This window comes from Nymphalis io, chromosome 15 (assembly GCF_905147045.1).
Source record: "Nymphalis io chromosome 15, ilAglIoxx1.1, whole genome shotgun sequence".
Classification (NCBI taxonomy): Eukaryota; Metazoa; Arthropoda; class Insecta; order Lepidoptera; family Nymphalidae; genus Nymphalis; species Nymphalis io.
This window is the reverse complement of record NC_065902.1, coordinates 8,334,586-8,362,411: the sequence shown is the minus strand read 5'-3', so window position 1 is coordinate 8,362,411 and position 27,826 is coordinate 8,334,586. Positions and strand designations below refer to the sequence as shown.

At 32.3% G+C, this 27,826-nt stretch overlaps 1 protein-coding gene and 1 non-coding gene across 8 annotated transcripts; one reads left to right on the top strand and one right to left on the bottom strand.

The window, feature by feature from the left end:
- Positions 1-40: 40 nt before the first annotated feature.
- Positions 41-27,826, bottom strand: LOC126773809 (alpha-amylase 1-like). 7 transcript variants are annotated; one of them, XM_050495001.1, is made up of 10 exons: positions 15,258-15,374; positions 7,981-8,159; positions 5,781-5,932; positions 5,144-5,324; positions 2,795-2,910; positions 1,580-1,816; positions 1,173-1,443; positions 637-837; positions 344-505; positions 41-158 (listed from the first exon to the last, which is right to left on the bottom strand). In XM_050495001.1, exons 2-10 carry the CDS (start codon positions 8,149-8,151, stop codon positions 147-149), a joined length of 1,503 nt encoding a protein of 500 aa, XP_050350958.1. In that variant the 5' UTR covers positions 8,152-8,159; positions 15,258-15,374; the 3' UTR covers positions 41-146. The 7 variants fall into 7 exon arrangements, with proteins under 7 accessions (XP_050350958.1, XP_050350957.1, XP_050350959.1 ...); XM_050495000.1 differs by lacking the exon at positions 15,258-15,374 and adding an exon at positions 14,348-14,431; XM_050495002.1 differs by lacking the exon at positions 15,258-15,374 and adding an exon at positions 10,565-10,609.
- Positions 21,512-21,673, top strand: LOC126774070 (U1 spliceosomal RNA). The gene has a single exon (XR_007669787.1). It is a non-coding gene; the product is annotated as a U1 spliceosomal RNA (small nuclear RNA).

Genomic DNA, 27,826 nt, shown 5'->3' with positions numbered 1-27,826 from the left:
ATATTTGAATTGAAATACATGCTTAGAATGATTTATTTATTGTTTTATTTACTATTCATCTTATGGCTATTCACTTCAGAAGATTTAGATGTTTTTAGTTTCTTCTTTAGTAGCTCTTCACTCGTCTGATATTCTTTTTCACCTTTTTAGAGTCGTGACTGAAAAAAAATAGAAGGTTATGCTGACATCACCTAAGCATAGTATTATTAGTTTATTTTTTACGTTATAATAAATTGCATATAATAAAATATTTAATTCTTATTATTAATATATTAAACTACAACAAAAATTATAGCTAATATCAAAACAACTTGGATGTGTTAAAAATTGATGTTTAACTGACCTCAGCTCCTCTGTGTATGGCGAGAACCATATCATATTCATTGGAACCGATGGAGATATGCGCACGGCCGTCGTTACCAACAGTAATTGTTTTACCAGTACATGAATTGTTTCTCTTTTCACCAGAAATTATATCACAGTATCTACCAGCTGGGAGGCAAGTCTGAAGATTAAAAAAAAAAAACAAAAATTATCTCTTTTACTAACTACTAAAATCAACTAAAAGCTTTCAGAAAATATAACAAATGCAGTTGAAAAGAATCGGTATATTGGTCATCATAAAAAAATAACAACCTGCAAGTTTTGGTTCAAATTCCAATTGTCGTTGTTGATAGCAATAAAACCTTGGCCACCGCGACAGAAGGCGATCTGGTTGCTACCATTGTCCCACCAGTCGTTGATACCAGTGTTACCAGCAACGTTACGGAAGCCAACCATACTGGCAATTTGGCGCCAGCGATGCTCGCAAACCCACCCATTACCACAGCTATTATCCTATTTAAAACATAATAAACAAAATCATTCTTTAAAATCCAAATAATCGTACAAATAAAATTGAAATTTTACAATTGATTTTATTTATCAACTAAATTGAGTTGAGTATATTTATGTACATAAGATAAACGGATCATTACGAAAGGCCACAAATTCCGAATAGAAAAACTGTTTATGATAGCTGATCGTTTTGCAGTTATCATTAATATAGTGTTAATAGACAAAAGTCAACAAGATGCAAAACAAGAATATAAGAAGATATAATAGTATTTATATATTATTATAACTTTTAACGAACTTTCTTTTTTTTCATATACATTAACATGAATACTTACGGAATTAATAGATGGTGAGATAATATTGCCATGCCTGTCCATCGGTGGTCCAGCTTCAGTGTCATGGAAAGCATAACTACTCATCAATTGTGGCTGGCCATAAGGATGGGCCAACATGAACGCGATAGCTCCCTTATACTGCTTGGATCGTTTGTAGGTTAAGATATTACCACCAGCACCGTGGCCTCTCTGGTTGTCGTGGTTATCGATGAAGGCCAGAGAATCACCCGAAGCGAGGAGACCCCATTGTGGTCCCCAGTTGCTCAACCATCTGTTGTTGTGTGTTTATTTTCATGGAAAAATAATTATTGGGCTTAAAATTTATTTTAATTAAGGACTATTTGTTATTAATCTTAAGTACTTAATTCCTAATTTTCTTCGAAATCTATAAATATACTGAAACCTACCTCAATTGGTTTTGTCCGGAGAACGCACGGCTAAGTTCCAGTCCAAATCTGAACTCGGTTACTGCAGCGAGTGAAGTGTACTCATTTCGACTTATAGCTTCACCTCCTAAATCAATGACTTCTTGGAAAATATACGGACGAGCACCAGATGGGAAGCCATGGGCTGTATTCAGATTATGGAGTCGACTATAGATGACGCTAAGGTCACGGGGCCACATGTGCTTTGCAGCGTCGATTCTGTTAATTAATGATAAATTAAATGACAACGTGATATTATGACATAATGTGACAACTGTAATATAGAAATTTTCTGCTGTATTGTTCTAAAAATTGATTTTTTGTACATATTTTTAATTATTGATTCTCTGCCGAAAATTGCATACATAACAATTACGCGTTTTAACTTAATTCATGATTTTTTTGACAAAATATATTTTAATTCTTCTCAAAAAAAAAGGATAGCAAAGATAATGTTCTACATTAATTAATTAATACATCTTATGTTGCTCACGTTATACTATAACAGTACAATTTACATGGTATAAACCGTGAATATTTTTAAAGGCACTTCAGGACTGGTATGTGAAAACTTACAAGTTTAGTGGTTTAAGAATCAGGTCATGACCCAAAAACGTCGTAGAACCTATCTTGTCAATGTACGATGTTGTACCCACGTTTGGCAAACATAAAATAATATTTACAGTACCCTGATGAAGAGTGAAAGTATTCTTGTCATAAATATTATAACTTTACCCCATTCATTGAAGGTCTTTATAAATCAGAAAATCAATTTTGCCTAAGAATAAAATTAAATATTTAACAGCTTTAGGTATGTTTTTGAAAAACCAATAGTCGCTTACAAAATAACTTTCGAATCAAATTTTCTTGGAAATAAATATCAATTGGAGTTTAATATCGATTCCTTGAATTATTTAAGAATTGAACGATGAAATTAATGTATACAGTTACAAGCTGTTGTCATAGTCAGATGTTAAAACTTTACGTACTACGTTTTACGTATTTATAATTTATTTAATGAAAAGATTTTTACATTGTCGTTTTTTTTGCCTAGAATAAGTAAGACAGTGTAATCCTTGGAAATACACATGAACCTCATATAACACAACCTTATATTATATGATATGATATAATATATGAGTTATAAAAACATACTAAGCAAATGAAAACATTATATTTAAATATGTATTGCCTTACCTGAATCCAGCAACACCCAAATTGATGAGGCGATTCATGAAATTGACAATCTGTGTACGGACGTACTCTGATCCTTGGTTCAAGTCTTTAAGACCTGATAACTCACAATTACGTACCTAAAAAGTAAAAATACATGTAATAGAACATTTATATACATACTATAAATAATTCACAGTCTTAATGGCACGAAATAAAATTATTTATGGTCATTTATATTGATCATTAATTCTTATTATATTTTTATGACGGAGAACAATCATTTGTTTGGTTAATTTTTTTAGGAAATTTAATGACAATGAACCTGATTTTACTGGTGGTAGAGCAACTTTGTGCAAGCTCGTCTGGTTAGGTACCATCCACTCATCAGATATTCTACAGCAAAACAGCAATACTTGGTATTGTTGTGTTCCAGTTTGAAGGGTGAGTGAGTCAGTATAATTACAGGCACAAGGGACATAACATCTTAGTTCCCACGGTTGGTGATGCATTGGTGATGTAAGCGATGGTTAACATTTCTAACAATGCCAATGTCTATGGGCGTTGGTGACCACTTACCATCAGGTGGCCTATATGCTCATCCGCCTTCCTATTCTATAAAAAAAATGTCACCTTTGTCTATAAGCAATGGCACTGTGAGAAGTATTATACCACTTCTTACTGGTTTAGGTGGTATCCATGCGTCACTAACAACGATTTCACTAATGTCATGTCGCTTGTGCCTCTTATTATACTTTTTTTTAAATATTTTATACTATTGGTGATGGTATTAAAGGAACCCAGTGTAAAAATTGTATGCGATACACCTACAGTGTTCATCACATAATATCAGTTATTTACTATTACAACGAAATACTACTGGACAGTTTTTAATCTCATTTACATTTAATACGTAATTGTCTTAAAAAAAACAACATAATGTACTTGATATAATTTTACACATCAACGAAAAAGATGTGCAAAATTACAGAACAAAATAACGACATTTTAACCATTTTACCGTTTTAATTTAAATGAACATTAATTTGTTTCAAGTAAAATGAATATTTTTTAACATTTACGGTTGAAATTGTTAATCCTTCAAATTGCTTCAACACCCTTCCGGATTGGATTACAGGCTAAAAATGAGTATGTAAACATTCAAAGTGTCTTAATCCCAAATTCATTTTATAAGTAGCTTTTCAATTTAAATTTAATCGAACAATTTATACAGAAATACGGAATCGTATATCCAAGTCGAATTAGTATATTAATGTTTCAAATAAGTTTTGTTTGTTAATTAGTTTTTTTTTTGTTCACATTAATAACTCGTATCTATTTAAAATAGTATATTTTTATTCGATTAGGCGATTCAATGCATTGTAATTTTTTTACATTAACTAGACGAAAAACTCTGCACGGTTTTTTATTTAAAAAAATATATATATTTGCTTATTTAGATGATTCAAATCAAAGTCGATTTAGTTGATGATTCAAATCGACTAGTACGAAAGCAGCTAAAGTCGTTTCTCTTAATATGTTAACTCTATGCTACTCTAAATAAAATTAGATCACAGTCACAGCCTGTGAATATCCCACTGCTGGGCTAAGGCTTCCTCTCCCTTTTTGAGGAGAAGATTCTTGGAGCTTATTCCACCACGCTGCTGAACCACGCACCAATGCGGGTTGGTGGTTCACATATGGCAGAATTTTGGAATTATATCACGACTTTAAATATTATCGAATCTCTCATGTAAATTTATTGAACAATCCAATTAAGTATAATACTTTAAAGTTACGAGATAACCCCCTAAATAGAACACATAGCAAAATATTTAAACATAACGTAAATACAAATTATTGATTTGATGAAAGGAAACGTATCGGAAACCTGTATATCAACGTAATCTTGATGTTTTCCTTTAGAAAATCTTGTACAAAAGATCTAAGAAGGTCGAAGTGGTTCCGCCTTCGCGAGCTCCATTAAAAGGAATGATGAAAATATGGTTTAGAATATTTTTTTAATAAGAAGGCTATGACTGTTTCTATATAAATACATTTTGTAAAATTTATTTGATTAGTATAATATTTCATGATTGAGGATGTAGCTTGCACAAAGCCCTACAACCAATAATCCAATCATGAATACAAAAAAATAGCTTTAAAAATGAGTAAAATTAGTAGTAGTAGTGTTTTGCGGTAGAATATTTGACAAAGTGGGTAGTATCTACCCAGACGGACTTGCACAAAGCCCTACCACCTAGTAAATCCTTTCACCTTCTACTCCACTCAGCGACATGACAACTCCTAGTCTATTATTTAACCAAAGAAAATAAATATTAATTTTGATAATACATAAAATACAATACTTACTCTGTCAGCACAACAGTTATAGTCGTTGCCAGAGATGACGCAATGGGGCCAATTGAAATCGTTTCTTCCGTAAGGTACGCCTGGGTAATGCCAGTTACCGAAATTGGCAGTACTGCCTCCCGTGCCAACGTTTTCGTTCCATGTTCCAGTCATGTGATTGATGATGGCGTCCACGTAAATTCTGAGAAAATATTCTTCATGTTTATAAATGTATGATGGTATGCACATGCATTTTTTCATGGAAAATATTTTTACTATCTACTTTGTTACAACGGTGAACATGGATTTACGATACAACAGTAATCATGGAGTCGAGATTCCTAAATCACTGATAAATCACAGATTTCAATATAATGTTATATGTAATTAAACGTAATCCATAATTGCCCATACATAAATATGCTGACAACGGCCTTACTTACAAACGTTCTTTAGCGGATGCTTAGTTAATCACCAATTACTCTCTTTCTATCATCATTGATTTGAGATTTGAAAGAAGAAGACAAAGCATTGTTTAACTTATCACACCAGAAACAATATTTATAGGCAAAATCAAATTTCATGTTTATTTCATATTCATATATTATATAGTGACAGTTAGGTGATAAATACAACTTCAAATATTCGTTTTACGTACCTCACACCAGCGTTGTTACAACGTCGCACCATATTGGCGAATTGATTTTCGTTACCAGAACGAGTGATCAGTCGGTAGGAGATGGGCTGGTAACGCTCCCACCACGGACGATTCTTTGACCAGATCACCAAATTTTCATTAGGAGGGGAGATCTAAAACAAAAGAAAGATCAAATTATACAATATTAAAAATAATTGGCTTTTAAAGTTATTAAATTTTTAAACGAATTATTACTTTGACAAATAAACTCGTAGTTTTATAGCATTTCAATTAAAGTGTAGAGTCACGTTTCAATAAACGTAATGTACATAGTTTAATCTCACCATTTTATTTTTATCTGAAACGATCCTTTTTCAGTTAATTAAACTTCAGAACATTTATTTTGTAAATTGACTCCAGTGGAATGACCACAGGAAACGTCTTTCGTACCGTTCGTTAATCAATTCTCAGATTGCCGTTAATACTATCCTTTTTTATGTTCTAAGAAGCCGGAAGGGTAAAAGAGACACCACATATTAAATAGTTTCCAACGCCCACATTGGCGATGAAAGATATATTAACTATTCCGTACATCGCCAACGCGCCACTAACCCTGGGACTAAGATGTTATGACCGTTATTATGACAATTATGTTATATCAAATTTTAAAAAATTAAATCTATACGAATAAATAAAATTTAAGTGTCTGTCTATGATTTCAAAATTACTGCCTGTTTTCAAATTTATATGGCTATTTGTGAGTTACCAAAACCAAAATAATGTAGTTTAGCACTAAATAAAATGGAATGGAAAGGAATGGAGGAGGCTTTTGCCAAATGTGGCTAATAGACTAAGTTGTCGATGTCAATTCACCAGAATGATAATTTCAATGATGTAAAATGTAGCAAAAATGTGTCTGAATAAAGGATTTATTATTATTATTATTATTATTATTTGCGAGTTACGAAAACCAAAATAATGTAGTTTACCGCTGCTATCAATTAATTTAAATATTTTGTTCCATGTATAATTTTTGTAACATGTATAAACTATAATAGGCATTACATATGTTAAAATGGCAGATTTTGAAATACTTTCGTCACGTTAATTCCACGCTGGCGAAGCTGAGGTAGTAAATAAATTACTTGAATCATTATTGATTTAGTCGTTACTTCATTTAATTGTAATTATTGGTTTCAACTTTGTATAATAAGTAACATTAGAACCAGCTTACCATGTATCTACCCCAGAATAAAACGATTTAGTAGAAACTACAAATACTCATGGGCCAATTTACAAATCCGAGTCTATAAAAGCAAGTTGATATTTTTCTTCGCAGTATTGTAAACGTTTAAATCGATCATAAACAAAAAGTGTATTACGCCTCCACTTGAGCTCCTTTTTCACTCCTTGAGGGATTGACTTTCAAAAACCTTTTTAGGGAATATCTAAACGATATAAGAAACGTATTTTTCAAATTACAACTTCGTTTATATTAAATTACGCGTACTGTTTCACAAGTATCTTATTTGCTTTTGTGAACCTTTATAGCGTTAGAATTTTTTTACTCATTATTTGTGTGTTGTAAATTATTATAGTACACAAAACAACTAATTCACTGAATATCTTTGCAAAATAAATGTATATAATCTTACTATGAGTGTTCCTTGTAATGGAATACATCTTAAACGAGATTTACTGTTAGACTTGGCGTCATAAACAATGCAGGTTTATGCGGAACATTTGTTTACGTAAACATAACAGTACCTAGATTGCTTTGTATATGTTTTGTCATTCTATCCCGAGTTAAATGATGAAGAGTAATACGAGATATAATCTTTGTCAACAGTTTAAACCCTTATTAGTCATAGCGTATGATTTTGTATGAACGAGGTAAACACGACCTTCGTTAGGAATAAAAAAAAACATTATTTAGAATTAGCAGTAATTATAACACAGATTCAAGCTTAGACAAGCACCACTACATTTTTAAATGTTGTCTTATTTAACTTTTCCCAAATTATATCGTTTCTGTATAAATTAATTTGATTTTGGAATTACTTTCGTGTTTACGTTCTTAACAAATTATATACATAAAACATTAATCAATTATTATACAAATTCCTTATTTATCATACGAAATAATAATTTATATCTAAAACTGTCGTTTTTATATTATAATGTCAACTTTTTCGAATATTCGATATTTATATGATTGTACCTGAATGCCACCAAATCCACGCGGTCCGAGGAACCTTTCACACTCAGCCGCAATGTCGTCCCACTTCCACTCGAAGAGATGGACCATAGTGGACCGCCCAGCTGCATAGTGAGGATTTTTGAATGCCACCGCCATAGTGGCAGCTGACACTAAAAGGATGAAACGCATCATCCTGATTTCTGAAAACAATAAAAATATATTTATCATTTTCTAAAACATTTTATTGAGTGAACACTAAACAAGATACCTTCTCCACGAATCTACTAATTAAACTAATTGGAATTGACTAATGGTAATGATTCCTAGCTATTCTATTATTCAAGAGATTGCGCTATAATTATATATTAATTGTATAATTCTGAAACATCACAATAAAGTTTGGAGATTTTTCGATCCCCGCAACAGCGTTGTTGATAAAAACAAGACGCGTGCTAATTTAAAACCGCCATTTTGTTGGTGGACATAAAGGTAATTTTTAATAAAGGTCAGATTTAATGTTCTATTTTTAAAAAGACCAATTTAAGGTTTTTATTACTAATATATATTTGGTTTAATGTCTAAAACGAAAGTCAAAAAATCTGAACCCGATAGATGGTGGCGATTGACTTATTAATTACTTAAAAAGCTTACTTAATATATTCATAACAATATTTTATTTTTTCTAAATGAATTAAATTTAAATTATACACAGCATAACTAAACGAACGTAATAATATTTGTAAAATTAATAAATATTATATTAATATATACTGGCGGGCAGCGTCGTGGTTTTCTAGTAACGTATTTAACAAAGCATTTAGCTAAGGTTATTTGTTATATAACTATATTTGGTAGTTTAATATTATAACAATTCTATCTCAAATAATTTATCTTTAGAATAGTATTACGTTTGTTCCAAATTTATGCTCTAAAAGATTCATAACAAAGAATAATTTGTATTATAAAACAAAAGCGGACTTCGTTTGTGAACAGAGATTTATTTACCACATTACTGTATGTTTCCACTAAAGCCGTTGGCAAATTCTATTTTTGAAATTCCAAATTCACCAACAACAGCACAACATCGTATCAATACTACTAAACTTGTAAACCACACAATACTTGTCAATTTTACTTGAGAGGCACAACATTACACAAACATTCATTTATTTATCTTTAATCTGACTGTTATTAATCCATTATTGAAGTATTATTACTATTAATTACCTACAATATTGTTATGAGTAAAATGTGGTTACCTAAAATTATTTATTAAGCGTTTATGATTACGTCATAATTCTAATTAACTATTTACGATTTTATGAATATACTAGAATTCCAAAATATCATTTAAGTCTTATGAACACAACAATATTTTTATATATATTTATAAATTAGATCATTTCTTAATTTCCTTCCAATGAAAAATGAGGAAATTGAGGAAACTTTGAATACAAATCACGGATTTCTATCAGTCAGCCTTGTGACGATTACATTTAAAAAAGCAAAAGATATGAAAGGTATTATCAGACATTATTTCGGAAGAATTTAAATATTTCATTTGCTTTTATAATGATGATATTTATTTATTTTTATTTAAATAATTCCCATAAAAATACAAATAATTAGAATTATCAACTTATCATGATTGATGATTAAATAAACGACACGTTTAAGATTTACGTTCTAGAATGTAATAACAATACATAATTATCGATAATAACATAATTCCTTCCTTAAAATTAAAATGATTTCGAAACAGATAAAAAATAATATTTCAATACATAGAACACGTCAGAATCGATGCGATAAAATAGTTTGATTTAGTGAGATATCAACTAAACAAATATCTGAGACAGTAAACAGATAATCAAAAAGTATGAATTTTAATTATCATTATTATTAACCGCTGTTATTTAACTGGCAAATCATCAGCGATTTCATTGTTAAAAAAACAATTAAATAATCAGGTAAGCAGATCGGTGAAGATCAATTCTAATTCGGATCTCGTACTAAATGCTTTGCATTTTTTTCACATTTCATTATTAAGGAAAATCTCAAAACTATAGAATAAGAAAATTATTTTACAAGTCTATCGTGTTAATAAAACGTTTATAATGATACGATCGAGAAGCTACAGCATTTAACTTAGCAATTACTCATTTATACTTATTATTAAATACATACAATATATATATATATATATATATTTTCTATATATATAGAAAAAATAATAATGATTTATGATAAGTAAATTACGTAACGACACGTAAATTTGACAAAGTCATAAAAATATTTATTTAAATAAAATTAGTAGTAAATAAATTACAGTAAATAATGATCTATTATAAAATAAAAAATACAAATAACTCACCTTAAACTTTAACTTATTATTCTATTATATTATCAACTGAGCCCACCAACAGCGATTTTTATAATATATAGTCTTGATATGATAAAATCCAAGTTACTTTCTCGATTTATGTTATCGTAACCCCCCTTAATTCGCGATAACGAGAATATCGCTTAACATTTTTAATAACAGATTAAGACAAAAATAAATACCTATAAATTAAATTGAATACCTATTGTACACATTACGTACCCTATTGTTTTGCTTGTTGTTTACAAGATATTTAGGTATGTTGCGTAGATTTTTTTCAAGATGTTCCAATGACAGCAATAATATGACCATCGAGGATTGTGGTGTGCTCACAGCTTATATTGAACTCATATCGACTGTTGAATTCTCCCAACGCGGTTATGAACAATTTCAGAGATATTACACACAGCCCAGCGCAATTATTTGTAGTTCAGCATAAAAATACTATAAGTACAATACACACTTATAAACACAAAAATACACTCACGAATATGCACGCACACACAGTCATTCGTTAGATTCTCATCGGTTAATAGTTTTACTTTACTTTTTATTTTTTAGTTAGTAATTCAATATATGTTTAAGCTAATTGAGTTATTCCATTTTGGTTTTAGTTACATGTCATATAATACTTTAATATAATAAGGTATGTTAACTGTTGGTTTACCAAATAAATATATTTTTTTTTATAGAATAGGAAGGCGGACGAGCATATGGGCCACCTGATGGTAAGTGGTCACCAAACGCCCTTAGACATTGGCATTGTAAGAAATGGTAACCATCGCTTACATCACCAATGCGCCACCAACCTTGGGAACTAAGATGTTATGTCCCTTGTGCCTGTAATTACGCTGGCTCACTCACCCTTCAAACCGGAACACAACAATACCAAGTACTGCTGTTTTGCGGTAGAATATCTGATGAGTGGGTGGTACCTACCCAGACGAGCTTGCACAAAGCCCTACTACCCAGCGTAAGACAATATAAATACAAACGTGAAGTTCTAATATTAAATATAACGTTTTTATGCAACAATTATGAATATTATTGTGGTCTTAAAATGTATATTTTTTTCGAATTCGCGCGTTATGTAACGAAACGTAATTGACATGCAGAATTTATTAATTATATTTTTGTCAATTTGGTAAAATATTAAGTATTAATTAACGTCAATAATGACAATGATAATAAAAAAAACGATCGATCTCTGTATATTTAGATATCTCTATCTATCTATATATATATATATATATATATATATATATATATATATATATATATATATGCCGGGGATTCAAATGGATTGCGATATAAATGACCGCCATTAATTTGATTTTATTAAATCAGTCAGTGCGCACGTCCGGCGCTGGCGCTGTCCTGAGAGCAAGAGACCAAGTGGGTCGCTCGACAAACGATCACACGCACTACTGACAGATACACCATTATATTTTATATTTCCATCAGTCGGCTGCACAATGAAATAGGCATTCGTGTTATATTCAATTCGACTTTTCAGATGTGACATAGTTCTATAGAGTTTCGGGCATTGCCTTTATATTTCTGTTTTCAAAATTCAAAAGCTCTGTATACTAAAGACTCATTTTGACGCAAGACGCAATAACGCGTCGAGTATATCGGCCTTCAAAGGCGGATTACATGAAATTGACATGACATGGAGTATGGACAGTCATTCAGACTTCACTCTGCACACACACAGGCGCAAGCCTACTTCAGTTCTAAGCGCTCTAATTATTTGTACAATGCAAAGGCTTTGCTGTTTATAGCTTTATGTGAAAGATATTTGAATTATTCTGTTTCGTCTAAGAATATTAAATGAGTGTTGAATATAAATAATACGTTGCAAGTTCACCTTAGAATTCATAATTTTGGAGTTGTATGATAATTTGTTGATTAGTTTTTATTGAAAATAGATTGACGGACTGGCAAGTACTTAACTTAACATACTAAATAACCCTTTGAAATATTCGCTTAATAGCGAAAGCGAATTATGAGAGATTGACACCCATCTGTAATACAAGCGATACTCGTTTGATAAACTTGTTCGCACATTGATGATACAGTTCTCTGTACACTAATTTTAGGTAAAACTTACCTGTTACTTCTATGATTTGCCGCTAAGGAATGTTATTAATAGAAATCAGTAGCAATTAGTTACATAAGTCTGGTATGTGCGGATAAAGTCATAATGATAATTGAACCGATGACAACAGGATCTATTCGCATAACAAAGGATATCAGCTCATTAACGTTTAGTAATTACTCATCCGTCTGATGCGAGACGCGTTGAGATAATACAAATTTTGATTACTCTCTGTATTTGATAGATTAATCGTAAATTGTTGTTCGGATTATTGGAATACGTCGTTTGAATTTTGACACCTAAACAGTGTTTGCATTTTGTAGTCAATGAATCCTTCCTGGGGCACAATGTTCGTTTCTATTATAAGATTCCACGGCAGTTTTAACTTTGCCTATTAATAAGTTTTACCACTATAAAAGAGCCGAGATGGCGCAGTGGTTAGAACGCGTGAATCTTAACCGATGATCGTGGGTTAAACCCGGGAAAGCACCACTGAATTTTCATATGCTTAATTTGAGCTTATAATTCATCTCGTGCTTCACAGTGAAGGAAAACGTCGTGAGGAAACTTGCATGTATCTAATTTCATTGAAATTCTGCCACATGTGTATTCTACCAATACGCATTGGAGCAGCGTGGTGGAATAAGTTCCAAACCTTCTCCTCAAAAGGGAGAGGAGGCCTTAGCCCAGCAGGGGCTGTTACTGTACTGTAACATTAGCGGGCTGTTACTGTACTGTACTGTACTGTACCACTAATAGGGACATATGGCGAAGGCTCGTGAGGCAAATAAAATCTGAGCCAAAGGATTCGTAATACTACATGGCGACCACGACCGCTCTGACAAGAGTCTCACAACGAAGAAGAAGATTAATAAATTTAAATCTAATATCAAAAACTTTGATAAATAAAGCATATTACTCAACAAAAGATTATATAAATGATAAAACATAGTGGAGATAGTATTTGTTGATTTCCAAGCATGATATGCATAATTTTTTATTATATTTAATTGACTATGTCTTTAAAATAATGAGAAAAAGTAAAGTGAGTTTCTTGCCGATTCTTCTCCGAAATTTAATTTAATTTAGTGTAATATATGACATAGCGATTGAAAAGAGGAACGAGGGTGTTAGTTATCCTATATCCTTTTGTGTAAATACCTGTGACAACGTTTAAATAACTTTATTATGATCAGTTGAGTAGTTGAGATGTTAAAGAGTAATGGACAAACTAACAAACAAACTCACTTTTGCATTTATAACAAGGATTATGGAGTATTCTGTCGCTTATAGTAATAAAATTCACGCGAAGCTATTATAAGGTTTTTATAATATTATATAATTTTTCAATATGCTTTTATAGAGTCTACGAAGATCGTGACTTATCGACAATGCCGGCTTTAGCCAAACGAGCGGAAGTTTATAGATTTAATTACTGTTTTTTCTAGCATTTAACACTCAATCCTATGACAAAATTTGTCAATATTGTCTGTTTATAAAAAAGAAATCACTTTGTCTATGATTTTTATTATGTTATTTATTGAATTAATAGCTCGATAAATATAGATTTGCGTTGCAATCATTCTTTTCTTAATTAACTTTTGTTCAATATTGCTTACTTGTACTTATGTTGATAGTAATACACAATAAATCTTTTTAAATCCCAACTCTAACATTGTAGCATGAAAAATGTAATTGAAAATTGACGAAGATAGCATTTGATAGTAATGTTCCAAAGAAATAATTTAATAAAAAACAACATACTTTTCAGTAATTTTTATTCAATGTCTTAATTAAGTATGGCTCGTACTTGTCATTCGTATGGCCACTCGATCACAATTTCGACTGAAACATAAATTACAAAATAAAAATAAATAAAGTATTGTTAACTTGTAAGAACTTACTTGTATCTCAGTCATGATATGATGACAACGTTTTAATTATTATAATCAATGTTTCGTATCAGTTTCTGACATTTCACGATCGAGTTCTGCGGTGAGTTTCAAGTTTGTTCCTACATTGTACTGTAGGTAGAGCTATATAGCTCTACGGGTAACTTAAACAAAACAACTGCATTAACTAAACTAAACGTAAGCTTATGCTATTAAAACTTGCAAATTACAATTCGATATTTTTATAAATTTTAATTTAGTTAAAACAAGTCTTATTATTTGTCGTGTTTTATATGATATGCAACGAAACGCTACATATTAGTAAATCTCATCATTTTTTATCCATTGAATACTTTTTATAAGTATTTTTATATCTTCGGATCATTTTAGCAACATCAAACATATACCAGTTTTTGGGACTAATCATGAGCATTTAACCTTTTAAGTTGCCTCAATATATTCTCTGTAGTCTTAGCATGATTGCTCAAACAAATAGAAAAGAATTATACGAACCTATATTCACAATATAAAGTCTTAGTTCGCCTCTAAGAGGGTATATTAAAAAAAGTATTTTCATAGCATTACTATGCCATCCACCTTAAAACTAGAAAATCTACCCATAGTTTTTTTTATAGTATAGGTAGGCGGATGAGCATATGGGCCACGTGGTGGTAAGTGGTCACCAACTCCCATAAAAATTGGCATTGTAGGAAATTTTAACCATTGCTTACATCGCCATCTACCAACCTTGGGAACTAAGATGTTATGTTCCTTGTGCCTGTAATTACACTGGCTCACTCACCCTTCAAACCGGAATACAACCGGAATTAGCGGTATAATATCTGATGAGTGGATAACCTACCCAGACGAGCTTGTACAAAGCCCTACCACCAGTAAATACTCCTTAAATATAGTTTCTCACCTCAATCCCAACATGTAAAGCAATGTGCATATCTTCAGCGTGCTGCGATATGCAGAAATGTGCACGCCCATTACTATCTACATCTACTGTAGTCCCAGAGCATTTGGCACCGATATTCTTTCCAGATATAACATCACAATATCTGCCTTGTGGTAAGCCAGTCTAAGTAACAGATTTTACCATAACATTTAATTATGAAATTATTGTATTATAATTAGAATGCAATAATAATCTCTTAGTCAAATTCAGTGATAATTTAATTAAATTGTGTGATAGTTAAAAATATACCCCCATAACAAGTTTTTATTTACTAAAACAAAAAATAAAATGTTTTCCCAATGAAACCAACTGAATTATTTATTCGATAATTCAGTTGGTTTCATTGGATCGGGTGGAACTTTTTTAGAATCCAGTCACAAGAGATAATAAGTTAGATTCCAAATTCGAAATGAACCCACATGACCTACTTAATTGCATCGAACGTGGGTTATGTGTTTGATTCAAAATTAAATAGGAACTAGTGTTAAGGACATTATAAATTCTTAAATACGTATAGAAGCATCGTGGTTGCATTTACTGGTGGTAGGGCTTTGTGCAAGCTCGTCTGGGTAGGTACCACCCACTCATCAGATATTCTACCGCAAAACAGCAATACTTGATATTGTTGTGTTCCGGTTTGAAGGGTGAGTGAGCCAGTGTAATTACAGGCACAAGGGACATAAAATCTTAGTTCCCAAGGTTGGTGGCGCATTGGCTATAAGCGATGGTTGACATTTCTTAGAATGCCAATGTCTAAGGGCGTTTGGTGACCACTTACCATCAGGTGGCCCATATGCTCGTCCACCTTCCTATTCTATAAAAAAAAAAAAAAAAAACAGAAATAAAGTCGTTTGTATAGCGGGACATAATACATGGACTTCAAGGAAATGGTTACTCCTGCATTTGATCCATTCATTGCCAATGAGAGTATATGCAATATAAACCGTCCCTTAGATCGTCATTGTGCGACAACCTAGGGAATTAACCAAGTAAATCTTGTCTTCATATATATATATATACATACATACATACATCTGCCTTCCCATTCATTGCCAATGAGAGTATATGCAATATAAACCGTCGCTTAGATCGTCAATGTGCGACAACCTAGGGAATTAACCAAGTAAATCTTGTCTATATATCTATATAATCTTGTCTATATATACATACATACATACTGCCATCTGCCTTCCATTACCAAACATAACATTTATACCACAAATGACGCTCAAATTCACTCCCTTACGTTCTTACGATCGTCTAATCATTCGATTATTATTTGTTATATACTTAAGACTAAGTCATATCCACCACTAGCCAACTTATATATCCATTTATAGCATTAATGGCTCTAAAAAATTCCGTACAACTTACCTGTAAGTTCTGATTCAATTCAACGTTATCTCCATTAAATACAATAAAACCAAGTCTACCTCTGCCGAAAGCAATTTGTTTATTTCCATTATCCCACCAATATCCAACGTCGGATTCACCAACAGCGTTCCTAAAGGATACCATATTGTATATTTGGCGCCAACGATGCTCACATACCCAACCGTTACCACACGTATCATCCTGTTAACAGTAACAATCAAATTTCTGATAAGAAATCATAATATTGTGCAGTAAGCTATCATAGCCGTATTTATTTCATGCATGTTTTTCTCATGTTTGTTGAAAAGTAATATTAAATAATATGCCGTGCAAAAACGTTTCCAAATTATATGTATTAATTTTCATCAACCTATGCTCAGAAAGTAATAAAGGAACGACGAAAATTCCAGCTCGAAAAATGATATTATACAAGAAAATATTCTTAATTGGATTTTTAAGACTGCAAGAAAATTTTATAAAAAGTTTTATTCAATATGCAATAACTTTAAGAAAAGTTGCGAAAAACTTTTTTAATTCTCTGGATCTTGAGAAAATTAACTTTTTATAGTTATTTTTTAATCTATAGTTTAAGTTATCTAAACAAAAGTTAATCGTATTTAACAGCGAAATTTATTATTATTTTTGTTTAGTCATAAAGATTTTAGAGAGGACGAAATTAATTAATTAATTAATAAAAAATTAATTAAAAAATTTTAGCATAATCTGTTATCTTATTTACTATAGCAAGCAAATTAATCAAAAAACTTACGTCATTAATACTCGGTGAGATAATATTTTCATTGTCATCAGATGGCGGACCTTGTTCTGTATTATCAAAAGAAAAACTACTCATGACACGAGGTTTTCCGTATGGATGTGCCATTAGGAACGCTATAGCTGCCTACAGAAATATAAAAAGATTCAATTGACTAACATTGACTTATTGACTAAACTGAAAGTCATCGACGTATTAAAAGATAAAATGTTTGAAATTAAATCAAATTTAGTCTATTGCCATAAATATATGAACACAAAACTCGAAGCTAAGTATGAGATAAATAAAAAAGTAAACAAGAGCGAGTAAATAATAAAACAATAAATTAGTTTTAGAGAAAATTGAGAATTCCATCAAAAATTCATCATAACGTAGGAATTCCGACTATTCTTCATTACATGTACATTTGCCTTTATTCTTTTTTATCAATTTTCATGTTTTATGTTATATATGTCTTATTAAGTCCCCCTATATAAATTAGAATCAAGACATTGCCATCGAAAATTATTAAGGATCGAAAATCGCTTTTTCTGATATTTCTTTATTTCTTTGAAAAGGGGCACCAGCATAAGCTATTTTAATCTACATTGTTACAAAAAATAGCTCTCGCATATTTGGATAAATTGAATTCGGTATCAGTTTTATGTTGAACAATTCAATAATATTTTATAGCAAAAATTTGCGTAAAGTTTCAACTTTCATCAGAGATAAAAAATCATAATTTTTTTATTACGACTTTCTGCAAAATTCAATTGGAATTTGTTTACCTTAATAATACTATTAAGTCTTATCTAATAGTCTTTTTTGCAATAATATACGGTGACAGTTACTTTCATTACTCAAATGTTACATTCCGCATTGGAGCAGCGTGATGGAATAAGCTTAAAATCTTCTTTAAGAGAAAAGAAGACATTTTCTACTGTAGTTCATACACAGGCTATTGATTACCTTATAAGCTTTAGATTCCTTATATGTCAGAACATCACTGCTCCTCTGAGTATCGTGGTTGTCAATAAAAGTAAAAGCTGATTCACGAGGCAATAGGTTCCAATGTTCTCCCCAAGTTATTAGCCATTTCATTGCATTTTTACCGCGAAATACGTTCGTAAGTTCCGATCCAACCTTAAATAGGAGTATAAAGTTTAAAATATATGTATAACTAAGGAGACTAAGCATTGACAGTAGTAGCAAATTCCGATATATATTCCATAATTATATGTCATTTGTTCAGAAATGTGTATGTGCAAAAATTATTATAAAAAAGTGAAAACAAAGGCAACTCCAGAAATAAATTGCACTGTGTCGTTAAAGGTGAAAATGCCTTGACCTCTTTAAGAGAGAATCTACCACAAAGCTTTAATTAAAATTAACCTGTTTTAAAAACCAGAACATACGAAAAAGGTAAGACAACAAGAGCAAATTGGCCTGCTGATTGTAAGTTGTCACCTTGGACAAATAAAGACTGTATAAAACCATTTCTTACGTCAGTGCACTTATAACTACGCTCTCTAATATTACGTTCTTTGTGCCTGTAATTAAACTGACCCCGGTTCTAGGTCTTCAAAACGATACAAAGTATTTTACTGCCAAACAATATTATATCATTGTTTGTCAGTATAATAATCGGTGCCTTATCAGCGATCATCAGCGAGCAAAATCACATTTTTTTTAATTAAAGACGATAATTTATAAATAAGTTTCATTTATTAATAATGCCCTCCAGACCGATTTCGGCCACGACGACCAATCTCAAGAGAGATTAGCCAACTACGCAGGAGATCTTATAGTGCACGAGTGTGTGCGCAAACACAGGTGCACTCTCTATTCCCTAACTCTCATAATCCGATGGGATGACAATGCGACAGGACTGGAAAGAGTTCAGGTGCAGGACCAATGGCTTTACGTTATTTCAACTTCCAACTTCTAGACTCCGGGCTGCTATTGAGAATTTTCTGATAGAAAAACCCAATAACTTTTTATTAGCCCGACCTGGGACTTCCAACTTCTAGACTCCGGGCTGCTATTGAGAATTTTCTGATAGAAAAACCCAATAACTTTTTATTAGCCCGGCCTGGGAATTGAACCCAGGACCTCCGGGTCTGCGGCCTTACATCAAGCCACTAGACCAACGAGGTGGTCAATCATTAATTTATTAACATACATTCCAAATAAGGCGACCTTTTGACTTGTTTTTATCCGTATTATTAATTTTATGTTATGTATCAGCGAGCTACTCCCATAAACAACGAAATACTTTGGTGATACAAGTATCAAGACCAGTTTATTTCAGAACAAATTATCATAGAATGGAAATTAAAATCTAAATATCATACATTTCAGATAAAAAATTCTACATACACGATAATTGATTGAACAATAAGATATATATAAATAGATATAACTAGCACACACATGCGTGCATCCCACACATATATTAGCAATATACCTTACTATAATTATATCGTAGCTGTATGAAGTTTAATTGGATTCGAGAAATACGCGTACAAGTTCATTGTTTTCAAGCCAAACTTGTACGCCAATGTTAACACATAATTATTTGCATTATTCGTACCAACATTATTAGCTTCTAGATAATTTTAACGTTAATTTTACATACAATATATAATAAAACCTAATTTTGTATAAAATTATACGTTCATTATTTATAACTTTAAAAGTACTTTTTGATACAATTATGATCGTCATATTTTTATTTTTATTACAGAAAACCGTTAAGCCCTTGTTCATTTTCGTTACGTAATAAAATTCGGAATATAGGGTTTTTCAAACTAAAAAAATTTTCGAAAAACAATTTCGAATAAATCTGTGAACGTCGAAATTACTTTCAAAACAATTAATGTAATGGTCATGAAAATCTCCGATTAATAAAACGATCTCATCGTATTTCAAATTGTTTATAATTCATCTCATGTTTAGTGGCGAGAAAAACATTTTGAGGAAAATGGCTTGACCCGCCGTAGCGAAGCGTAATGGAATAAACGTTAAAACTTTTCCTTGAGAGGTGAGAAGAACTCTGTGTAACATATTTACGATTTAGTCCTTTACTTAGGTTTAATACAAACTTCTTACCCTGAATTCAGTGACGTCACCGAAAGGCGTGTACTCCTCGGGATGAATTGGTTCTCCGCTGTTGTAAATCACCTCTTGATATATATAGGGCCTTGTTTTTGGAGCAAATCCATATTCAGGATTCAAATCATTAAGCTGCTTGTAAATCTCTTTGAGATCTCTTGGCCACATGTGCTTGGCCGCGTCAATTCTGAAGACATTATTGTGCTAAAATCTAATTAATTATTTGAGATGCATAATTTTATCATTATGCTTTTCAGTATCTTATTTATATAAAATAATAATAATAATATAATATCCTGGGACATTTTTCACACACGGCCATCTGATCCCAAATTAAGCTTGTATAAAGCTTGTGCTATGGAAACCAGACAACTGATATACTACATATACTTTTCTTTTTGTAAATACATACTTATATAGATAATTACACCCAGACTCAGGACAAACAGACATGTTCATGCACACAAATGTCTGTCCTGGGTGGGAATCGAACCCATGACCTTCGGCGTGAAAGGCAAGTGTTCTACCAACCACGCCAACCGGCTCGTCAAAATATTGCAAAAATATTGCATTTTTAATAATAATCATTATAAAAAGTAATAACTCAAAACATTTTGCAATTGATGACGTGAATGTTGATTTAAAACAACCTAAGCCCTTAAATACTTATCTACAAAATACAATATATAATATATTCATCATACTTGTATAGAAAATTAAGTCTCCCTATAATTTGCGCAGTATCTTTTATAAAGAGTAGCTAAAAGAAACTATCAAAATTCAGTAGCGTTAGAGTTTATATTAATAGGTGTAGAGTTACAGATGACGATGAGAGCGCCAGATGAACTACCACGTGACGCAATTTCTGATAGTATTAACTAGATGGCGCTGTTCATTACACCCTATTTTCTAAATCGCGCTGGCCAGATTTTCGCGTGAATAGTGACTACCACGGCACTGAGCTGATGTAAGCATACTTACCTGGCGTAGGGGACACCGTGATCATGAAGGCGGTTCCCCCAGAGCGAGGCCTGTCCATTGCACTGCGGACGGGTTGACCTCTGCGATTATCCCTAATGCGGATAACTCGGACGCGTAATTTTTGATAGTGGGGACTGCGTACGCGCCGTCCCCCCGTAAACCTGCTTAAGCATTCCAAGATATCTAAAAGAAACCCCAGTTGTTAGTGATACTTAGATTACTACAATTTAATAGCAAAAATTATTGGCAATCCTTTCAGTGTATGCAAAATTCATATGACAGTTTTTATTGTACAACACAAAAATATAACTAGTCCTAAGTTTTAAAATATATTTAAGCCCGACTTTATGCATTGATTATTAGTTTCCAAATCAATAAGATGATTTCTAGTATAAAAGATAACCTAAACGAAATACGTAAATTTCTAGAGAAAACGGTATCATTTGGTACCTAAGTTTTATTATATTAACGTACATCTCGTTCATATAGTGAGAGTAGATAACTTCAATTAGTCTAGTAGTCTCAGTGGTAGTCAATATTAGCCTACATTTTCGACCAAATAGCGTTAACATTTCCTGTGTGAATAAGAACAAGGTTACGTAAATTATTTTGTATTATTTTTTATATTCACGCTTCGAACTTACTTACTATATATATAAGTTTTTAAGTATTATTTAAACTACCTAAGACCAGCTACACCATGCTTGATGAGTTTATTGAAATACCGGACTATTTTCTTGCGTACATATGTTTCAGTTTGGTTCAAATCCTTTAATCCCAACAGCTCACAGTTTCGTACCTGAATGAAATTCATGATATTATATAAATAATAATTATAATATTACTGATTAATGAATGTTTGAATGAATATTAAAATGAAAAATCCATTCCAAAGTACTTTTGGAGTATGTGTTCATATTAAAATAGATTTGGTGGTTTTGTTGAAAACATACTCCTAGATTTTCTGATCTTTCTCGGTAGAATCGAAATTCTGAACGGATATAAGGTATTTTTTAATTAAATTTAATCTTATAATGGCGATTCAAAATGGCTTCTAAGATTCAACTTGGAGAAAGTATCGTTTAATCTCAATTTTATATCTAACTAATAAAAATATATCAACCTCATTGGCATCATAGTAGTTGTTGATTTTGCAATGCGGATAGTGAAAATGTTTTTCGATGTACGGGACTGCTGTATAATTATAGGTATTGAAGTCAGCCGTGCTCCCTCCAGTGCCCTTATTATCCTTGTACACGCCCGTCATATGATTAACGACAACATCGGCGTAGATTCTAAAAACAAAGTTTAAAAAGAAAGATATCTATGTACTAATAATTGAGGAAAGACTTTTTTTAATTACTAACTGAAAAACATAACCAACATACATAAAAATTATACCAGAAGATGCAGCGAGTTTCGGAGAAGGTTTTAGTATATAAAATTATAAGTAGCCGTGCTTCGCAGTTTCACCCACTTTGATGTACGAGCGTGAATATCATGTTCTTGTTAATAATATATAATTTATAAGGCGAAGTTTTGTAACAAACTTTGAAAGGTATCAAATAATCATATCTAATGCATAAACCAAGTTATCCAATAGATGAGTTTTGTACATAGATGTACAAAACTAGATCAAACCAAAACTTTAAAAAAAATACATAAAAAGCAGTCATACCAACTAGCCCTAACCAGTGGCGTAGCTAACGTAGAGCCAGGCGATGCAGTGCACCAGGGCCCCGGAGCTCAGGGGCCCTCTAACCTGAGTTTTGAAAATATGAGCATAATTTTTTTCATGTTTTCAAATAAACACCAACAATTACAGAACTCCTAATTTAAGATTTTTAGCACATGCGCCAAGCGTCCTCGATAAACATGTGCTGTTTGTTATCGTTATTGCAGTTATTTGATGATTTGAATGAGTACGCCCGTAGCACATTGGATCAGCGATAAGCGCACGTGCTTGACGGTCGTAAGATCAATTCGACAATTCCACCCATCAACTTTTTAGTTATACAATTGTACGTATTACTGTAAATGTAAAAAAGTTCAAGCTACGCGGAAAAAGGGGATGAGGGCCCGATTCTTTCCTTATGCACCGGAGTCCTTGTCCACCTAGCTACGCCACTGGCCCTTACATTATTTTACAATCTGTACCTATCGCTATCACAATTGTCTTCATAACAGTACATAGCAGTTTGTTTAACATGCAAATGACGCGGTCACAATGTCTATAGAACTCAAATCATATCAAAGGCATACAATTGACGTTTCATTTGCTAAGTCTGAATACTACATATTGATATTATCAAATACATTTTGGCTAAGCGTATATCATTAGTCACTTGGTGGCAGAGCTCATAACATATTATACCGCAAAACAGATATACTCATTAATGTTGTGTTTCAGTTGGAACGGTGAGTGCTTTGAACGCTTGTAACTACAGACACATAGGACAAAATATAGCGCATTCGTGGCGCAATAGTGATGTAAGGATTGGTTAATATTTCTTACAGCGCCAAATGGGCAGTGGTGACCACCTATTATTAGGTAACACATATTTAAAAAGGCAATGCAACGCAAGGCCCGGTAGATTTTGCAACATAACAGCAGCCTAATAGTAAAAATCTAGAGTTTTTAATATGTCTTGTCTTTTCAAATAAATAAATAAATTTTGGAAGATTTTCACGAGGCACCTGGCAACGCTGGTACCAGAACTAGGGTGTATTACCGTTTAGCTTTGTCGCGTACACATACTCATTTGCATAACTGTTCTGTACTCAACTCAGGTGAGTTAATAGATTTATTTATTTCAGAAGTAAGGATGTTTAAGAAGATATAGAATTTTTAAAGAAAATTAATATTCACTTAAATGGTTATTCAGAACATATGTACACCTACATATACATTCGATTTACAATATACAAATCAAAAGGTAATAGAGTGATGATCGTATAATGCTCCAATTAACGGCCATTACCAGACTCCATTAACATGTTTCGTTGCTTGTTTGGTTTTATAAAGATAAAACAAAAAGCAAATTTTTAAACGATTTGAAAACTATTAATTATTATGTTAGAGAAAACACCATTAGGTTATTACTATTTAAAAAGTATAATAACTAGAAGTAATTTTAACCAAAATTAAATCAAACTATGTCAGAAAATATTATAAAATCTGCATACATTTGTATGGCAGAATAATTAAATAGGTGCCGTTTTAAATAATTTAAAGTAACAATCTGTGATACGCATGCGGTAGTATGACCAGCATTGGGACCTTACCCATTGCTGGTCTATGGCTTCGTCTGCTTTGAGGAGATTGTTTGAAGTTTATTCAATCGAGTTGCTCCAATGCGGATTGTTACACACGTGGCAGATTTTCATTCGACACATGTAGGTTTCCTCACGGCTCTTTCCCTCACCATCACGAAAAAGAATTATAAGCTCATAAAAATTCAGTGCTGCTAGCTCGGGTTCAGTTTATCTTCGGCGAAGCGGGGTCCAGCGTGAAATGCGATCTTATCTTGTTTATTATATATTGAAGGTGGACTTGGTAATATATGCTTGGGCGGTTGGGGATTGCTTAGCACAAAGTGCGTGGAGTGCTTAACGCAACTAGATAAGGCATTCGAAGTCAGAACAAATTATTAGTATGAGGTCTTTGGTAATAATTACATATTTAATTAACCGATAATGACTGATATCCAAGCAATATCACACGTAATACTTTAATAATTAAATTTATCAATTTCAATTATATCTTTTAACTTATTTTACCTTAACAATTATGCATTTTGTTGCTAGCTCATTTTTTTAGTAGATACTGATAAATTTAAGTCGATTATTTATATAAGTATACAATTTATCTTCCAAATATATTTAAAAGCAACATGATGATTATGATTGATGAAAATGTTTTTAGTGAATTTCTTGCCAGTTATTTTCAGTCGGTAGAATCAGATTACCAATCCAAGTGTTTGGTGAGTTTGCGTTTAACAGTAAAATACTTATCTATTGTAAGGAATATGTCTAACTAAATAAAAGTTGTAATTGTCTATAGAATAATCTTATATGAAACCGTATAGCATCATTTTATACATTAACATTATTTATTAATTAAATTAGGTAATTTTGTTTAATTTAAAATAAATGTCACCTAATGTCCGAATCGTCATGTCCGTGTCACAAACATTTCACCACAAAAATGCATTTGTACTTATGTGTCCTGATTTAAAGGGTGAGTAAGCAAGTGTCATTACAGAGACAATACTGTATGTATGTTAATTGCCTCGTTGGTGTAGCGCGTTTTAGGGAGGTCCAGAGGTTGCAGAATGGATTACGATTCGGGATAATAAAGCTAGTAAGTTCTTCCGTCAAAAAAATCTCAGTAGCAGCCCAAAGTTTCTTTTTGTAAACTCGTAAAGGCGTTGTTATATAAATCCTTTTTTCATATGTTGTGTAAAGTATGATGTTTTCAAATTGTTAATTTTAGATTATGGATAGTCTTACCGTACACCGACACTGTTACATCTCTTAGTCATATCCAAAAAGTCATTTTGGTCACCGGATCTCGTTATTAATTTGTAGGACATTACTTGGTAGCGTTCGTACCAAGGTCTTTGACCATCCTTGTGTATTATCAGGTTTTCGGAAGGCGGGGATATCTAGGAAGCAAAATTCATAAAAGAAACAATAATAATTATAAATCTAAAAAGTTATACAAATAATTAATTTTTCTCATGTAAGAAAACTTGAGGTAAGTTATGTTAGTATATAGTTTTAAAATACTGTTGACGTTCAAGGTAGACTCCGAGAAAGTCGTGGAGTGTCTGTGAGTGAAAATACTGTAAGAAGAAGACTTCGAGAGCAAAACTTAACCCCTCACAAGCCAGCAACAGGACCAAAACTCACAGCATCCCATCGACAAGCAAGACTACAATTTGCTAGGCAGCACGTCGATTGGACACTGGACCAATGGGAGACAGTATTGTTCAGTGATGAAAGCCGAATGTCTCTAGTAGGCTCTGATGGACGACGTAACGTCATGCGAAGGCCAGGAGAACGCTATACTCAGTGTTGCATTCGAGAAACAATCCGATTTGGTGGAGGCTCTACAATGTTTTGGGGAGGTATTTCTTCGACGGGACGCACAGAGCTGGTTTTTTTCCGTAATCGTGCTGTTAATGCTGAAACTTACATAACGGACATTCTGGAGCCTCATGTGATGCCTTACGCTGGATATATTGGGGATAATTTCCAACTTATGCACGACAACGCACGACCTCACGTCGCTAGAATTGTTAAAGACTATCTTAGGGAAGTCGAAATTCCAGTTATGCAGTGGCCAGCCAATAGTCCGGACTTAACCCGATAGAGCACCTCTGGGACCAGCTAAAACGTACGGTTTGAGCACGAAATTCAATTCCAGAAACCCTGAATCAACTGGAAGCTGCCCTAACTGAAGAATGGCAACGGACCCCACAGGAAGACATTAAAAAGCTAATCAGGTCACTTAATAGGCGTATGCAGGCAGTGATTAGGTCAAGAGGAGGAAACACTCCCTATTAAAGTAAGATTTAGGCACCCAAATTTAAAAACAAACGGCATAATCGTTTTGTACAGAAAAAAATAAAATTGCGTAAAATTTTGTGTTTTCGTGTTTTGTCACATATTTACCTAAAAACCTATTTTTTGCGCACTATTTCTGTTTTTGTACAATCCTACAATTGCATTTTTTCATTATCAATCTTAAAAATATAAATATGTGGTAGTTTAAAACCATACGATAGCTTTTTTACAAAAAATGTAGGTGGGTCGATTTTTTTGGAGGCCAGTAATATTTAGATAACGTTATCAGTATAGTCAACTATAAATAAAATCGATTACATAGTTATACACTTTTGTACACAATTACTGCGTTGCGGGGAATATATTCAAGATAAGAAAGTGTGACTTAAATTCAGTAATCTAAATGGATTGGAAAAATGGAAAAATCTTTAATATGTAATGAACTAAATCAAAATGACCGATATATATATTAATCACTTATAATTGTTATTAAATATATTGTATTACCTGCACACCACCGAAGCCTTTAGGTGCAAGAAATCGCTCACATTCATCAGCAATGTCACGCCATTTCCATTCAAATAGATGTACAATTGTCGATCGGTTCGGTAACATGTTTGTGTCATAACTACACACTCCACTAATTAAGAGGAATATTATAATAAAACACGGCATTATTTCTACTATATAAATTATGAAGATAAATTGTATAGCCGAGTTTGTGGAAACATTAATG

Bases quoted from the DNA above. Each gene is read 5' to 3' on its own strand.
- LOC126773809 (XM_050494999.1), bottom strand. From the start codon at position 27,765: ATGCCGTGTTTTATTATAATATTCCTCTTAATTAGTGGAGTGTGTAGT. The intron at 17,572-18,393 runs GTAATCAATAGC...ATATTTCTGTAG, and splicing joins AGGAATCTAAAGCTTATAAG to GCAGCTATAGCGTTCCTAAT. The intron at 15,420-16,670 runs GTAAGTTGTACG...TCTGTTACTTAG, and splicing joins AATTGAATCAGAACTTACAG to ACTGGCTTACCACAAGGCAG.